The sequence below is a fragment of the Patagioenas fasciata genome, chromosome 3 (assembly GCF_037038585.1).
Source record: "Patagioenas fasciata isolate bPatFas1 chromosome 3, bPatFas1.hap1, whole genome shotgun sequence".
NCBI classification, from domain to species: Eukaryota; Metazoa; Chordata; class Aves; order Columbiformes; family Columbidae; genus Patagioenas; species Patagioenas fasciata.
Window position 1 is genome coordinate 74,144,946 of NC_092522.1, and position 18,222 is coordinate 74,163,167.

The 18,222-nt window shown below is 40.9% G+C and overlaps 1 protein-coding gene across 1 annotated transcript; it reads right to left on the reverse strand.

Moving 5' to 3' along the window:
* Positions 1–3,042: 3,042 nt before the first annotated feature.
* On the reverse strand, positions 3,043–17,731 carry NUS1 (NUS1 dehydrodolichyl diphosphate synthase subunit). Its single transcript, XM_065835908.2, has 5 exons — positions 17,100–17,731; positions 10,974–11,096; positions 8,486–8,638; positions 3,969–4,068; positions 3,043–3,275 (listed from the first exon to the last, which is right to left on the reverse strand). The coding sequence occupies exons 1-5, from the start codon at positions 17,500–17,502 to the stop codon at positions 3,185–3,187; spliced, it is 870 nt and encodes a 289-aa protein (XP_065691980.2). The 5' UTR covers positions 17,503–17,731; the 3' UTR covers positions 3,043–3,184.
* Between the last annotated feature and the right edge of the window lie 491 nt (positions 17,732–18,222).

The window sequence follows — 18,222 nt, forward strand, 5'->3', positions numbered from 1 at the left end:
TTTAGTAGCCCAGAACAAGTTTAGCAAGTACCCAAGACTATCAAAGTAGTATTTTTATGGTTTTTATGGTTTCATAATAGCTTCTAAGAATTTGGAAATGGTATTGATACAAAAATTTGTCCAATTCTTACAATACAGGAAACAAATGTAGCCTTTCAGTACTTAAAAGTGGCTTGTAAGAAAGATGGGGACAGACTTTTTAGAAGGGTGTGTTAAAAGACATGGGATAACAGTTTTAAACTAAAGGAGGGGAGATTCAGACTAGACACAAGGAAGACATTTTTCACAGTGAGGTGGTGAAACACTGGCAGAGGTTGCCCAGAGAGGTAGATGCCCCATTCCTGAAGACATCCCAGGTCAGGCAGGACGGAGCTCTGAGCAACCTCATCTAGTTGAAGATGTCCCTGCTCATTGCAGGGGGCTGGACTAGATGACCTTTGAAGGTTCCCTTCTAACATTCTATGAGTCTATGATAATTTATGAAGAGCACAAAAGAGCATGTCATTTCAAGTCCTCCACTTTCCCAGAGTGTTGTAGCTATATGAATAAGGCTACATTTCCCCAGTCAAACCTGCAAGAGTATTCATGTATCACCATAGCCTGTAGAAATATTATAGTCTTTTATTGATCCTTTGTTTTACAGATTCAGATTTAACTTTCAATAATAAAGTTCAATAAATTGATTCCCTAATCATAAAAACTTGTTTTACACATTATGTACAGGTAGCCAGAAACTAGAGCCATACAGCATGTCACAGCTAAACCACAGACCCTCACACTGAACAAGCGGGGAGAGGCACTCGCTGCCACGACACACATTCAGAGATCAAGTTGCAGATATGCACAGTGCTTTTGGCACAGCTCACTGAAGATTGCCCACAAAGGGACAGTAAAATAATCCCAACTAAGTGATAATGTGGATTAGTTCAACTACATTAATTCCAGGAGGAACACTTAACTCACAATTAAACTAGCCATCAGAAGAGATTTGATTAAGTTGAATCAAATGCAGCTGAACTAATCATTTTAGTTTCATTAAGCATCCCTCTATAGACAAATCCTAGACCTTGATATCCATCTCCAATATAAAATCTTTTTGAGATATACAGGAGATTGAGGACTGAGAGGAGCTCAGGTATTAGAAGTATTCTTTGGCAGTTTGATACAATTATAAAAAAATATTACTTTTGAGGACTAAACTAGTATTTTCCCATTTTATACCTTTACTGCCAGCACCAGAACTGTTTCTGTGATACAGTAACATTTACATGTGTTAACTTAAACAAAACATTACATTTTAATGAAACAAAATTCACATTACAGATAAACTTCAATAAAGACACACTCCAACAGGCTATGTGCTCCCCACAAATAAGTTAAACTTCACATTCAGTGACAAAACTCTTCCTATAGCAATGACAGAACCCAGGAAACATTGCAGGACTGTTCATCTGTGCTGTGCAGGAGCTGGCAAACACCAGAGACCAGTCTGCAAAAAGCAGTCAACTGTACTCTGAGCATTCCAGCTCATACGGAATGTTAGTTGATGTCAAAACCATCAGTTAAGTGATGAAAACATCCCTTTCTCTTATATGAGATATACCACAGTGTTCTCCTGTAAGGGCAAACTGACCTTAGTATGACAAAAAACTGCAGCTAAGAGTTTACACAATCTGCTTTATAACATCACATCAAGCTACAACAGTTAAAATACACTGTTTCACAAAGCAGCAGTCAATTTAAAATCTGGCAGTTCCCTTTTAAAAGCAGTTGTTTTCCCTTCTAGTGACACACCTATCCTGAAGGAGAGCAAGTCAGATTCATTTTGAAGAGGGGAGGGGAAAAAAACGACAACAAAAACCAAAAAAAAAAAACACCCACAAACCACAAAAAAAAAAACACACAAAACAAAACCAGGAAGCACTTTCAGAATGAAGTGTCCAATAATTCCAGAGTCTGCAGGGTAAAAGGCTGCAACATTAGAGCTGTGTTGCTGGAGACAAACATTAAAGATACTGCTTTGTCCAAATGCTGCTATAATTATTTTCAAATTACTCCCTATCATAGGTATGGAGCTCAACCAGGACATTCCATGATGAAGACCATTTAGCTAATGATCTACTTAGACAGATACTGTAGTGCAGGTTTACTTCATCTTTTCTGTTCTGCTACAGACTCCCATTCAAACTTCTAATGCACAGTTCAAAACAAACCTAACTGAAGGCTTAAGTAGACTCCCCTCCTGGGCACACAAGCAAGTCTCATTCACCATGGAAGTGGAATCCAGTCCCTTTTCAGATTTTTCAGCAAGAGATGCCAGAGCCTGAGCCAGTTTGTCACCTTAAGCAAGAATTTTATGGGGAAAATGGGTATATAGACAATACATACTAGTGTTTATGCTTATTCCATATGGAAAACTGACCTGATGCTAAGAGAAGTTTCATTCAGGGCTGTAAGAAAACTTTTTCTTTAAGATGTAAACTGAAAAAAAAAAAAAGAAAAAAAGAGGATGGATAGTGCTACACAGACTGCCTAACCCACTTACCATAGAAGCTTCCATTCCTTTTTACAGAATCTTCTCAGTATTTCTAGAAGTTGATACCACTGCTGACTTATTCTCAGTTAACAGAACTGACCCCTCTGGAATTCACATTATAAATATATGTGGAGATAAACCAAGTGATTAGCTCAAAAATGCCTGACCATTAAGAACTACAAACAAAAAACCCCAAACAAAACATCACCACCAAAAAAAAAAACACCACCACACACACACAAAACACATACACCCAAAAAAACCAAAAACAAGTTAACATGAGAGCTCTTCCTCAGATTTATGGACCTTCAGGGTATGGAACTCTTATTTATGTTTTCCTGTAGATTTCACAAGACTTAATTCTCACACGTTGTTTTGGTCACATGGACATGAAAGTCAGGGTAATTCAGCTTTGAACAGCTTTGCTTGCAATAACTGTCTTTTGTTTTTTAAAGGAAATCTGTGCATTTTCCCCTCCCCATAGATTCTCACGCATTCACACAGACTCTCTAGAAAGGTAAGACACTTTATTGAATTTGTTGATAAATTAAGAAAGGACTATGAACCAGACTTATGGGTCACAGGTGCTTGTAAACAGACATCAATTCCTTCCCACAGAAAGCCTGACTCCACATGCTTCGCAACAAGTCACTTTCCCCAGCGTTGCTCACAGGCTGCATAGTGATGGAGGGCAGAGAAAAAGTCTTCATAGCTGATGTTCAGGTGGGAAGGCAAAGAACTGAGAAAGCAAGTTACAAAAGTTAAAATTAGCTTTCATAAACACTGCATGATTCACATGGTCAGTCAGGAATATGACTACTCAAAGCTGTTGTCTGAGCAACCTTGTGAACTTGTTCTCAACACTCTTACTGCCACTCAACTCTAGTAACTAAACCAGCTGTCAATATCTTGTCACCCTCTAAATAAAGTCCACCCATTAGAGCACAGAGGGCACTTCAAATCAGTGAGAAAGCTGGAGAAGCACAGGTCTGCCCAGACATTTAAGTGCCCTATAAATACTCTCAAGATTTAAGAAATACAGCAACTCTAGTCAGTCCAGTTACTGCCAAAATTGGAAAGTAATAGAGGCATGATCATCTTACATTATCCTATTTCTCTTACATCCTTAGCTTCCCTATTAGAAACCTGATAGTACTCAAAATCCACATAAGGAACACCAACAGAACTGGGATTGGGCGACCAAAGATGTTCCTTAAACCTGAAGAGTAAAGCCTGCTGTTGCCTAATCATGGCTGAAGGAGCAATGAATATTCGACAGGTTTCACTTAATAATTTTTAAATACCATCAAATCAATCACCAGACACTTTTGTTTAGACAGATCTTGGCTATTTCCATAAGGTAAGTCACACAAAAGATCTGTTTAGTTAGATATTATTCCAACCTGCTTCACAGAATTCTTAGGCAACTCACACAATCTCTGTCAGTCTGATGTGCCACGGAAGGAATCCTAATGTGCTGTCCACAGGACCAAACTTCAAGACTAAATCAGGATCAGGAAATCCATTTGTACCTGAAAGAACCGGTTAAATTAGGTTTTGTTAAATTTGTCAGACTTATTTTAATTCTAAACCCTAAGGCATCTGCTTTTTCTTTAAATGCATTTTTTTTTTAAATGAACTGAAGCTCCTGAGGACAACTTAACAATTAAAAGCCCAAGAGGACAGACTGGTCTTGCATCCCCCGAACAGGCCCAGTTACAGTGTTATTGTAATGTCAGGGAGTTTTCAAAGACTTGCTAAGGCAGTGACAGGAACAGTTACATTGTTTTCAATAACAGCAAACCTTAACACTGCTGTTTAAACTGACTTGTTCTAGTTTTGTCCAGGCAAACTTGTTTTTAGTAGCATAGAACATGCTGTACCTTGACCCATACCTACTACAGTCCTAACTCAACTATGTGAAGTTACAGTCCAGAAGACTAAAAGGAGGAAAAAACAAAAATTAAAAAAAAAAAACCACAAAACCAAAACCACACCACACACCAAACTTAGGGAGGTTCCACTGAAAAAGAACAAATTGGTATCACAAACCATCAAGAAAACCAGTTGTAAAACAAAACAAACAAAAACACAAAACCCTGTCAGATGAAGTGTCTCTTCATCAGTATGGAGCTAGACAGACAACTTTAAAAACAACTTTTACTATGAAATTTCAGACAAGCTATTGTAGGTGACATCTTTCTGGTTAATGATTAAGGAAGAACAGGGCAATATTTTTTTCCTGTTACTAAGTGGACAGCACAAGCCGCCCCAGGGCAGGGATAGGTAACACTGAAGGACTTCACTAAGTGCTCATGCTATCCATAACTTAAAAACCCAGCCACTGTCCTTCCACTCAACTCAAATGGGTATACAAACAGTGTTTGGAAAAAGCTAAGCTTCCTTCCCTGAAAAGCCAAGATGAAATACTACAGTTTGATGCACAAGGAAGTCTCCCCAAGTAAAGATAAGCTAATTAAATCTTTAGTAGCTTGCAGTCTTGCTCACCAGTCAGAGTGTCCTACTCATCTCCCAAGGTTAGTATCATTTGGCTGCTGTCATCGTCTCCCTTCCACACACTTCTGCCATGCCTGAACTACTCCAGGACAAAACTGGCAGACATGCAAAATAAGCTTAGAACGAACAGTCTTAGTCCAGCTTTCCCTGCTGATTCTACCAAATTGATTAGGGCTACGTGTGGAAACCAGTACAGAACCCCAGTGGGACCCAAGAAGGCTAGCTGTTTTTCATGCACCTACCTACTCATCCAAAAAGTATTCCAGCAGTCATAACCCTACTTTGTTATAACGCTGCCATTAGTCATGATTATTGCATGTTCTTGGTTTTACCCATTCCTTTATGCACTAATTTGCCAAATTAACTGCACAAGGGCTTACGCTGCACAATGCCTACCTTTAGCAGATGAAGTTTAACACTGCCTATTTGTTCTGAATCTCAGATGTTATTTCTCAGTTTTCACACTTACTTCAAAAAAATAGTCAAGACCTTTTTATAAATTTAAGTTCAGTTGTAGAGGAACTGAACTTTCAGAATAAAGGACTAGGAAACTAAGGTCCTATCAGATTTTGCCCCACCCAAGTTTTGAAATTGAAGCTGGAGATTGAGAAATTCACATCTTCCCTCCTCACTGACTCATCACAATAATCCTTTTACCAGAGGTAAAGATGCTATTTTCCCAAGCATGTGCATTTCTAAGGAAGGATGAAGTACTTAGATATGAGTACTGTGTGCCACAGTCCAAATCTTATCTCAAAGTTAAGCAGCTTTTGCCTTTTTTTTTCTGATGTGTTCACAAGTCAGCATGTTAGTACGAAACAGCTTTGCAGGGAAGCAGTGAATACTTAAGAGTGGAGACTCTGGAGGAAGTAGACAGCTTTAGTCATCAGCTGATTCAGTAACTGAGCACTCCTCAGCTGGCTAGTTCAGCAACAGGATCTTCAACACTGCAATGGCTTTTCAAACAGGAGAACTTTCAGATAGCCCAGTTAATGCTAATATTTCCTTCTGGTTCCTATCTAAAGGAAAATGAAAATGTACACTGTAGCATTACAGTCAGAACAGCCTATTCACAACACAGTTCTGTGCTTTCCACCCTGCACCCATTTCTCTATCTAAATATAATGACACTACCAATGCTTTCCATGTGGAAGCTCCCTCAGAGCTGCTGGAGTTACAGCACTCTGCAAGTATTGCACACAATAATTTGGGAGCAGACTCAAAAAGAGGTCTAAAGACTTGGACACTCAAGGGACAGGATCTGGCAACATCCCTTTTAGGTCAAGCGTTCTGTGAGGGAACGTGAAGGCATTTGTAGAGCTGACAGCACTACCCTTCTCTTATCCACACAGATTTTACAGGCTAACTTAAAAAGCCTTAACTTTTAGTCACATTCTTCATTAGGAAGGCAGACATCAAATAGAGACAATATTATAATGCAGCTGGCACCTACTTTCATGACAACAAGCTGGTTAGCTGAGGCATTGCTCAGAAGAAAGTACTCTTACACTGAAGAAAACTCAAGCTGTAAAAATTAGAGCATGACTGCATTAGGAACCGAAAAGCCACACGACAAGCTAGAACCATACCATTTTAGGACTAGACTTCAATAACTGCATCCTAAATATGAACAGAAAGTTAAACTACATTATCATATATTCAAAAAAATGTGAAAAAAATCAGAAACTTAAGTCACCAAGAACACAAACCCCAAAATATAGTTACTCAAATACTGTTTACAGAATTTACTGTCAATTTAGATCAGTAACTCACAGGTGTTTATGTTCAATACTTTGCCAATAAGGATACAGAGAAACTAAATTTGCCTGCAACCAAATTGAGTAGTTTCATAAGCTGCTGTTAAATAAGTCATGAAAGAGTAGTTCTTCACCTCCAGCTGTCCTAAACATTAAAACCAGACAAATTAATAAGCAGAACTAGATAGAGATACTATCTTTAGTATATCTGAATTATATTATAATAAAAATAACATATAATAATATACTATATAATTTAATATATAATTACAATATATAGTTATAATATAATTATCTCTAAATATCTCTATTAGACACTATCTTTACTATCTTATTAGCCACATAGAATAAGCAGTCTGTTTCCAAACTCTATAGTTTTGACAGATTAAAAGTGTAAGAGATTTATTTTTCTGTGCTCAGCTAGCATGCATTACTTGAACAATAAGTCTGCTCATTTTTTTTCTTTTTAAGGTCATGCAGACTGGACCTAATACTTTTAGCACTCCTAGACAATGAAATGCACGGATATGAGGTCATGAACAAGTGTTTGCAAAGCTCCAGTTAAACATCGCTGGCCAAAATACATACGAGTACCAGCTGTCACCAGTTCTTTATCAGGGATGCATTTTAGAAAAGCAGTTATTCATTTCTTTAAGTTGCCTTTGGGGTATGACGGGATAGATGTCCAAGTTATTTATTCAGGTGTCTTAGTAAACATGTTTAATAATTCCATTACAGTTAGAAGTTGTCATGCAGCATGCCAACAGCAGGGGTAGAATTCAGTTTGAAATTAAGATTAAAGCATCTAAACTGCTGCTGTAGTCAGTCTGCATGGCAATTCAGCTGACCACCCATTTGGAGAATTTAAAAAAAAAAAAAAAAAATCACTCTCCAAGTCCAATTAAATGGAGCCACACTGCAATAATGTGCCTGCAGACATCCAAGTTCAAGTGTGCAATCTGAAATCTGTACCCTGCAAAGTTAATTACAGTTGCCATTAACATCCATGGATTGCCTAGGAGAGCTGAGCAAGTACTAAAGCTCCATTGCACCATTGGGGAAGCAGAAGGTTGTTCTGAACTACTTCTCCCAGATGTGACATTAGTGTAGACCTGCCCTTTCCATAGCTATTGCACACAGCCAACACCTCAGTGCACTGTCAGTAATCTGCATGAATTAGTAACACAGATAACTAAGATAGTGGGTTATACAACAGCAAAAGATCTGCAAATGCTCCATCATTCGCATTCAACGTGATAGTTGCTCAGCAGTACAAGCTCTAACTGCTGTAATTAGATCCGGAAAAGACTCTCTGCCCATAGCCAGGTTTGCAACATACTAACTCGCAAAAAGTTAACCCAGGTTATAATAGTCCAGTTTCAGTTGTACTTTTTCCAGAAAGCTCATCACAGAACATCCCACAGAGGTTGTAAACTCCGAAAAGCAGAGACTCTCCAATTTAGCTTAAGGTTTTCTTTTCCTGCTCAGATGAAAAGCTCAAAAGTGAGTAAACAAGCAAGAAAGTTTTTGTAGAAGTCTGAAAGCAATAATCATAACTTACCCTGATAAACTAAGCATCGACACACACATTCTAAGCAATAAATATACTAGAAACTAAATCAGTTATTAATCAAGTACTCCTTCCCCTCCTCCCCACAGACCATGTCATACTTACTACTTAATAAGTTGTCTAAGACATTCACATCCAGGTCTGTGTATGTTCTTTGCTGCTGTGCTACCGACTGACAAAAGTTCTGAGCAGCTTTTACTATGTCTGCTTTTCCATCTTCTGGGGACAGCACCTTCAATGTAGATTGGCAATTTAAAACTGAAAGTACAAAACACAGTTTAAAAGCAACAGAAATATAGTTGTTTTGAATATGCTTTCGATATTGACAGGATATGATCACAAATAACTTACAAATTACTTCATATATTATACAGCTAGTCAGATATCTTCTGGATTTGCTGTATTACTAAAAAGCAAGTTGAAGGCACTATTTTGAGGAGTCTTGTGAAAAGTGGTTTAATTAATGTCAGTTTTGACACTTAGAGTCTTCCAGTGAATTATCATTTGTTGTTATACTCTCAGACAAAGCAGCAGAAAGAAGGTGCCTGGATAGTAACTTGAGGGGTAGTAAGCAATGCAGAAAGACTTGCATTTCAGGGAAAGGAAAAAAGGAATATGTTTTAACAGTTATTGTGAACATTCATGTGACAATGATTACATTAAGATGGGGTCCTCCCTGAAGATGATAACAGGATCTTTCAGCCACAGCTCAAAATTAATGCAGGAGTTACAAAGCTGATTTAAGATTGTGACAGAGAAGCTAGGGACCAGTTAATATTACTACAGATTAATGGGTGAGTTCTGGTACTGTGACGTAAGAGAACAGTTCACAACAATCTTTTTGTCCACACTATTATAAGAGTCTGCTGACATGACTTGCATCATTGTCAGTTTTGATAATGCAACTAAGAGGTAAACGTACCAAGGATGCTGAAGACTACTCAGCCTGAAGTAACTGGGTTAGATACTAGTGTCTGGACTCGAGGCGGGTATAGAACTTATGATTGTTATAGCTAGAAACTTTAAAATAGCATTTCTTAAAACTGCAGAACCTGACTGCAAAGGACCACAGAATACAGTCAGAAGATTCATAAGAACAAATAGAACACGTTGGTCTATCCAAAGCCACTACAACCAAAGTAATTGTTCCTTAATGTTGTTTGATGTCATATATCCTATGTTAAAGAAAATTTCTCTAACAGTATTCAGAAGTGAAAGACATCTTTTTGCTTCTCAGAAGTGAAAAATTGCAGTTCATTATTATAAACTGGACAGATGTCAGCTTGATCAGTTCCAAGTACAAAGCACCTGGTCTGACTGCGGAGCCCTTTAAGAACGAAAAATTCTAAAAATTACAGAAACCACTTCTGTTATTCATAGTTTCCAGCACAAAGGGTTCCTGAGACTCAAATGTACCCTTTCAGTCAGCAAGTCTGAGCAGTCTTCCAGTAGTTCATTTGTTTGGACATAAATATCCTGATTTAGGTAAGGGTAGTTAAGTATGCTGGAGTTTAAGACATTGACAGCATGTCTACCCTGTTTTCTGCTGGTTATTTCAACTTTCACAGGAACAGACAGGAATAACATGAAACTCGGGTGTTTTGATGGAAATGTTAGCACTTTAGCCTAAGCTGCTTACAAGCCAAGTTTATGCTACAACATCGGACTTGATACTGGAAAACTGGCACAAAGGATCTCATCATCCTATTAGCTCTTGTAGGGGAAGCAAAACTCAGCCAACAGCACCTGAAACATGGCTAAATGTACTACAGCACTAGTGACTGTTTCTTAACCACATAATAGGATTGGCTTAAAAAAGAACGTTTTTTTTATTATGAGACCTATTTAAACATTGAGTTGTAGGACAGCTAAAAGTATCAGCCTATGCCTCCAATGTAAAGGCTTGCCTTAGTAAATAAATGCTTGTGATTTACTACATTTTGAACAGACTTCTAGTGTTTGTGTTAGTCAGCATAGCTAAGTGAATACTTACAGCAGATTGTGCTGAATAAGGAACATTAACCTTGAAACATATTCCTGCTTTCCACTTGTACTACATGCAAAAGCTGCCGTCACAGGTATTTTTAAACTTATATCCTTTACTTTCCTGGTGCCATTATACATCGCCACGACAACCAGCTGTTTTGCTCTTTCCCTCCTTCTTCTCAGCTTTGAGGTATAAATGTGGAAAAATGGAATTGCATTGTTTGCTAGCTTGACATCAGTTCCTTTACTGCAACTCCAGTGTTTTTTCAGTTCTCTCAACAGAAGAATTCATCTCCCTGAAACAGTGGGGAGTTGAGCTACACTGATGCATTAAAGGGGTGATGGCACAAGAGCCATACTAAAGGGAAGATCAGACAGCCCAGTAATGATCACTATGGGAAGGAGGGAGCAACACTTCACTGTTAGTTAAGAAGAAATATCCACAATGCAAGTTTACTACTAGCCCAGGAAGGTTGCATGTGTTCTGATCAGTGCTTAATGAGGGAAAAGGTCACTGTATACTGGAATGTGCTTAAGTCAAAGCAGAATTATTATTTACACATGGCTATTTAAAGTCATACCAATCCCACCTTGCAATTAATCTTACCTTGATCAGCTTTGTCTTGATTTGCAAATTTCACCATGTACTTGGAGCAATCTAGTCCCAAGAGTTCTTGCTGCTGTTTTAAGATTTCATCCATCAATCTCGAATTATTCCTCTTGAAAATACCTTTCAAAAAAAAAAAAAAGGCTGTATTGTCAGTCAGCTCCTATAAAGAGTGTTATAAAACAAATCCAACGCTAGGCAGGAAGAAAAAAAAGAATTAGGTAGGCAGTACTGGTTTCAAACTGGAGTTTACAAGTACAATAACAATCCAAAACAAATGCTACTGCACATGACTAATTTCAGTGACCTTGGAAAGGCAACTCACATGCTTTTGTTCCTCTTTTACCCAGCCTGGTTTCAGTAGCAAGCTGCAATTGCATAAGGGATAGTTTAAGGCTTAATTCATTGTCCCTAGCATGCTAGCAATAGTTTGATATAGCAATACATGACCAACACAGGATCATCAAGCCAAATGAACACCAAGTTTCTTGAACACCTAGCCCACGCTGCTGCTGATTTGCAGTTTATGTCTGTTGCCACACCATTAAGGCCGCAGGCTAACAAAGTAAGTCACCACAAAGCAAGAGCCAGAAGACTAAATCAGCATATCACACCATGTCCAATGTCACAGATTTCCTAATAAGAGGGTTTCACAAGGAACATATATTCCAAGAAGTTAATGCAATCCTCAAGGACTTCTTTTACTTAGATGTTTACGGTAGGCATATTTTGAGTGCAGGAGATTACAAAAAAAAAAAAAAAAAAAAATCTCGCTTAACCAAACATACCTGGGTTCTTGTTCTAAAATAAATGTTGACTCTAAAGAGAGATACAACACAACTATTTCTATTTAAAATCCACTGTAAAAAGTGTTAAATCTTAAATGTTTACAATGCAAAAGTGTGACTACTCACATTTACTTAGGAATTGTTAATGCCTTCATCACATTGTATTCAGGGTTTGTTACTAACAGCCTAAGTTTCTTTCAGAAATCCTATGTCAAGCACTTCTGTTGATCAACTTAAAAATGCCCACACAATCTTACAAGAAACACTGAACTTGTATACAATTTTATGATCAAGCTTATAATTTGTCTCAATCCAATTCTGGGATCAGAAACTGCTACGAACAGCAGTTTCCATATCAGTAGTGGCCAAACAGTGTACAAGTGTTTGGTTAAAATTATAATACATTAGGAGTTAGTTTGCAAAAGGAAGTGATACAACCCATTTAACATGCTGGTCTTTTAGCTCTAGTTACTATTTTTATTAACATATATATTTAATATACTGGCTTCAATAGATGGTAAAGCACCTGTTTTACCTCCCACCCTGGGTAGTGACAGACTTAGAGACTGATACATGCAATTCATAAGTAAGAAGCTGCAAGTTCAGTAGAAGGAGGATTCAAAACTGACAGGAACCACGAACGGGAAGGGCACAACCAGCACAGAGAAATCTAGGTGGCATCAGCCATTTGTTTGTCTGGCTAAACTACCATAGCCACCACTTGTTAATGTCTTGGTAGCACCCCAAAGTCCAACATTCTCACTTGCCATGCCTTTCAGAGAAGCAGAATCTGGTAAAACACCAGAGAATAGTCAGTTCTTCCTTAAAAGGGAACACCTTAACCAAAGTTAAGCCTAGGAAAGAATAAATTTCCACAGCATCTGAATTACTTGCTTTTTCTCAACTCCCAGTGCCAACAAGGAAAGAGTCATAAGGTAACAAGTCTGTTTTAAGCATCAAACTATTAACAGTTTGAGAAACATCAAACCATACCCAATTCAAATAATGTATATGCAAGAAACTGTTTAACACATGAACAGCTTCTGCCTACATCCTCATGATGGATCCTGCTGGTTGCAGTTTAACAGAGGAAAGCAGAGCTTGAGTCATGACATCGGACTTCACAGAAAACAGAGAGCTAGAAAACATTAAGCTCATCTATTCTAAGAGTCTAGAAAAAATATAATCTGAAAGTGGATGAAGGCACCTAATTTTAATTCACTTTAAAGACACTTAAGCTGTTGCTAACCAAACAGGAAGAAATCAAGTTAGAACTTATAAACCAATACATGATCATTCCTCACACATTTTTTTCTTGGAAGGACATCCTGTACTGGGAGAACAAGTACTCATCAGCAGTTAAGAGATACTGTCACATTACCCACACGTATAAGGAGATTATCTTCTACAGATTAGCATTAGTCCTGAATATAAATGTGGTCTGAGGACTCTGCCAACTCAACACTGAATCACAATTGTTGAGTATGAAGTTTCACACGGGCAAAGACCTATAGCAGGTGCCACTTCATAAACACAAAAGTGTTTCAGTGACACAGCCACACCAGATTCATCCCCCATTGAAGTGAACACACTGAATACACAGCAAGTTTTATGGATTGATCAGATATGCTAAACTACCAAGTAATTTGGAAGAAACTCAGAGCCTGTGTTTGGGGCTAATTAAATAATTTATTTTGCTTACTGCAATACTCTATCCTTTTAAAGAATTTCTAAGAGAAAACTGGTCAAAAGTAAAGCAGTTCACTGGAAAATTAAATCCAAGATGAAAACCCCAAGTTCTCCATACAGTAGTACTAGAGGCTTTAAGAAGCCTTCAACCCAAAGCATCTATTGAGAAACCCAAAGTCCTCATATCCCAAGACACCACAAGCTCCCAAAAAGCACTTTAGATTTATCCCAAACTATTTCAGGAGAGCTTCACTGACAGAAGCAACACTCAAGCAAGCCCTCTTGAGTGGCAAACTTAAAAGAAAGTTAAAGTATGTAACACTGGTCAAAAGATTCTGCTCCCCAGAAGATATCTTAACAGCTACTATATAATTGCACAATCACTGCCTTCTGACTATGAGAAGGCTGCATTATTTCCTCAGAGATAAGGTCTTGACCAGCATGGCTGGATTTCTACCAAGTAAAAGGATGGGCAATACAGAAGCCCACAGTAATAAAACCTCGATCAGAACTCTAAAATGCTAGTGAATATTATCTAACACCTTTGTAACATTTAGGTTCTGCAGTTGCCTGTGAGAATCAGTACAGCCCCAGTCAAGTTGCCCTTACCGATGCAGCTGCTGTAACACACTAGCATCAACTGGGATTCAGCTACTTATTCTAATACCAGAAACAACCTATTTAACCATTTTGTTAAAACTACAGAAATAAGCTGTTTATTTCTTTATGCTAGTTAATCTGGCACATCTTTAAAGAACTTCATGTTTCCCTCTCTTCCTATAGAACGGGCAATTAAGGACACATTTTTAATCTAAGCCTTTCACAGGAAACTGACAGTTATTTCCTCCAGAAAACACAACCACAGAAGATCACTCTTGTAATTAAAGTTTCCTATTGCAATGAGAAGAATCTCAGTACTACAAATACACAACGAAGTAAAAGGAAACAAAGTGTACTTCACTAGATGTAACACAGATTCAGAGCACCTGTCATCATGTTTCCTTCTTCACCACAGCCAGCATCAGTGGGGACAACGTATCAACTGTATGAACACAGAACCTTACTGAAGCAGCTCAGCAGAACTAAACTATGTCTCACCACCTGAAAAGATGAAAACAAGCACATTGTGTAATTAAGGTTCACCCTCTGCTACTGATAAGACAAGTTGTACCTGACTTCATTGAAATTCACTATATTAATATCACTGCTCAGGGTTTCATTCTGTTCACTATTATTCAGAACTGGATTTAGCAACAACTGCAACACTCAAAGTCTGTCTGGAAATGCTTTATGCTCAATCCAGAGAACATCTATGTGTAATGGCAGGCTATTCTCATCAACACAAAGTTTGAGAAAAACCACTGACTTAAAATGTTTTAGTTGCTCTGCATCGTCTTGCCTTCTTCAACTGTGTTCCAACAAACTGGAATTCAAGCTGACAATTAAAACAGCATATTCTGGTATCAACAGACTAACAAAAGAATGAAACACTGAAAAGCATTATCTCTTGATACTAGAGTAATGAGAGTATAGCTATATTTTCAGATTTCAAAGGTGTTAACAAAACATCTTAACATGCAACTTCAGTACAAATGTAGCACTACATAGGAACAGCAGCAAGTAATGTCCAAGATATATATTTTTTTTCTTGACTGCTAACAAAGCCAATTGTTCTGAAAGGTTCTCTCACACACACTGCTTTCAAAGGACATAACCTTGTTATTTCTGGTCATCATATTTACAATCCTGCAATAATCAGTCTTAGATTTGACTGGATTTCAAGACATGCTGGAGAAGCAGAAGTAGCTTCTCCACACTGAGTTGGCTCCCTGCTGTCAGACAGGATCTCAGTGGCAGTAGCTACCTAAGCACTGGCTGTGGTTTTCTCCCTCCTCAGTGTTAAATGGCTGCATGGTGAGCAAGCAGAAAACCAAGACCACTGGGAAACTCTCAGCTGGATCAGTTCCTCAGTTCTCTTACATGTAGTTTGTGCAGCAAACTGCAGGAACCTAAAAAGGGACTAAGCATAGTTACATATTAGGCAACACTGCAGATAGTTTATTTGAGGTTCAACAGAAATTAGAGATCCAGAACAATAAAGTATCTCTCTTCAGGTTATGAGGGGAAACTCTTGTTTGGTAATAGTGTTTGCTCTGCAGCATTTAACCTGGTTTCCTCCACTGAAACACAATATAACCAAATTCCACAACAGCCCTGCACAGATGGCCAGTTTAAACTGCTGTCTGGTACTAAGACTAGTTTCTTAAAAAAGATCTTTGGGAATTTAGTAAGAGTTAAGCCATTTGAGTCTTGTATCATGTACAAGGACCAGACATACAACTGAACTATTAATAGCAGTAGTTTAAAAAAAAAAAAAAAAAAAAAACAAACAACAAATGCCTATAATCAGGAAAAGGCCTATACACCTCCGATGCTTTTGCACACTTGGAAACAACAGATTGCACCTACTTAGGCAGGATACACTGTTAAGTTTTTCCCAAGAGAGTACTAGAAGACAACTATTACAGATTGTACCTCCAACCTGGCATAAATTTACAGAGTTAATCTAATTTGCATGACACCTCTAGACAGCCATCACAGATGGCTCAAAACAACAGTTAAACACTGGTCTCTTACAGTCTCACCATTGGCAGCAAGAGCACAGGGATCTTCAGCATGAAGGCTTCTCCTCTGGAGAGGGCAGAAACATAGAACATAGTCCACTTCAGCCTTTAACTGAGACTGGGCACACTATCAGCTCAAAGATCATCTCTCATCAGCTGGGTAGAAAGCTACACCTAATAAAACCTTGAATATGGTTGGTTTCACTTTCTCATTTGGAAAGAATAAGTACGAGAAAGACAGATTTTTTTCCTTGATTATTTAACAGAATGTTAAATCTAAACTCTGAGCTTATTTTTAAGATACATAGTGACATGGAAGCAATGTATCTGCAAGAATTGGAGTTCAGTCTTATCCTGGAAACCCAGTAATGAATAAAATCACATGGTGGATATGAAAAACACCAAAGCTTTCACAAACACTGGCTCAGAGTTAGCTCAAGTGCCAAGTAGTACCAGCTCCTATACCACATGTAGACCATGCAGTTTAATTTTATCATATAAACAGCACGCAAGATGTATGTGTTCACGCTTAACTACCTTTCCACCCTGTCTCTTCAGGGGAGAAAGAATACACAAAAACAAATAGCTACTTCCAGACACTTCTGGAAGTTCAGATACAGCCTGTAAACAGAGCCTGTAAAAGCAGGTAGCCCAAAGCTCCCCTCCGCTAACAGCCTGTACCCCTCAGAGTCATTGCTCTCAGATGCCAGCAGCTCCCGTCAGCCCAGGGCTGGGGATAAGGCTCTCGGAAGCTCACACCACCTGCTCTCTCCGGCAAGCACCTGGGCAAGCTCACCCCGGCACAGGAGCTGCGGCAGGAGGGCACCCGGGGCGCTGCATAAGCCAGGCGGCTCCAGGGGACAGAAAAAGAGCCATCAGCAGCGCGGCCAGCACCGGCTTGGGTACACACGGGCAGCGGGCGAGCCCGGGCTCAAGCAGGTCGCACCTCGGGCCCCGGCGGCACTGTCTGCCAGGAACGCTCCCCGGGGCGGCCCCCGCAGTACGAGCTTCCCACCCTCGCTCACCATTATGGTCGTAGACGCTGATGTAGGAGATGCCCACCGCCATGCACCACACCACAAGGCTGGCCATGTCCGCGTAGCTCGGCTCCTCCTCGGTCACCACCAGCCCCATGTGCACCGGCAGCTTTTGCAGGGCCCGCCCGTCTGAGCGCCACCGCTGCCGGCCCTGCGCCGCTCCCCCGGGCCGCCGCCGCCCCGCGCCCGCCTTGCGGAAGGCGAAGGCCCCTGCGGCGGGCGCCAGGAGGGCGCAGGAGGCGGCAGCGGAGGCTGCGCGGCGCCAGAGCCACGCGCGGGGCCCGTTGGCGACGCGGCCGCGCAGGCAGGCCAGCAGCGCGCGCTGCAGGCAGAGCAGGGCGTGCAGCAGCGCGTGCAGCGCGCGCCAGGCCAGCCCGCCCGCCCCGCTCATGGGGAGCGCGGGGCGGCGGCGGCGCCGCCGTCACCAACCGACAGGAGCGCGCGGGACAGCGGAGCGAGGATAAGGGCGGGGGATGCCGGTGCCTCAGCCGCAGCGCGCTGCCCGCCGCGCCGCCGCCATCCCCTTGCTGAGACTAAGTCCGCGTCCCCAGCCCGGCAACCGCCGCCAACGCGGCCATCTTCCTGTCGCCCCGCCTGCTCTTTCACCTCTCACCCCGCCACACGCAAGGCGGCCATTGGCTGCCAGGCAGGCTGCCGTCACTTCCGTCCGCGGAGAGCGAATGACGTGGCCCTAAGGGAAGGGACGGGGCGGGGCGAGGAAGGGAGAGGAGGCTGGAACGGCCCGGGGCTCTGCCCCGCCCCTCGGGAGTGGGCGGGGTCTGGGGCGGGGCTGCGCCCTCTGGCGGGCGTTGCTGGCGGTGGGGCTGGGGCGGGGGAGAAGGGGCGGCAGCGGGGGGCGGGGACGTGGCGTTTGGAAAGAGCCTCGGTGGTCCCTGCGCTTCCCAGCGCTTCCCTGGGCCGGGCAGCGAGGCTTCCCCATCTCCCAGTTGCTTCAGGGGCTCGTCTGAAGACGCTCCCTGTGTCCCGTCCCTTCCTTTGCCCTTCTTGGCGCCCGTATAGCCTCGTTAGCGCCGGCTTTTGAAACGGGGGAAATCTGAGCACCGCAGGGGCAGCCGGGCCTCGCGGGAGTCTTTATGCAAACGGTGTGTTT

What these genes read in the sequence shown, in the direction of transcription:
- NUS1 (XM_065835908.2), bottom strand. Translation starts at nt 17,502, where the DNA reads ATGAGCGGGGCGGGCGGGCTGGCCTGGCGCGCGCTGCACGCGCTGCTG. An exon ending in CAGCGTCTACGACCATAATG is followed by an intron (nt 11,097 to 17,099) that starts GTGAGCGAGGGT and finishes TTTTTTTGAAAG; the next exon opens with GTATTTTCAAGAGGAATAAT. An exon ending in CTTAGACAACTTATTAAGTA is followed by an intron (nt 4,069 to 8,485) that starts GTAAGTATGACA and finishes CGGTTCTTTCAG; the next exon opens with GTACAAATGGATTTCCTGAT.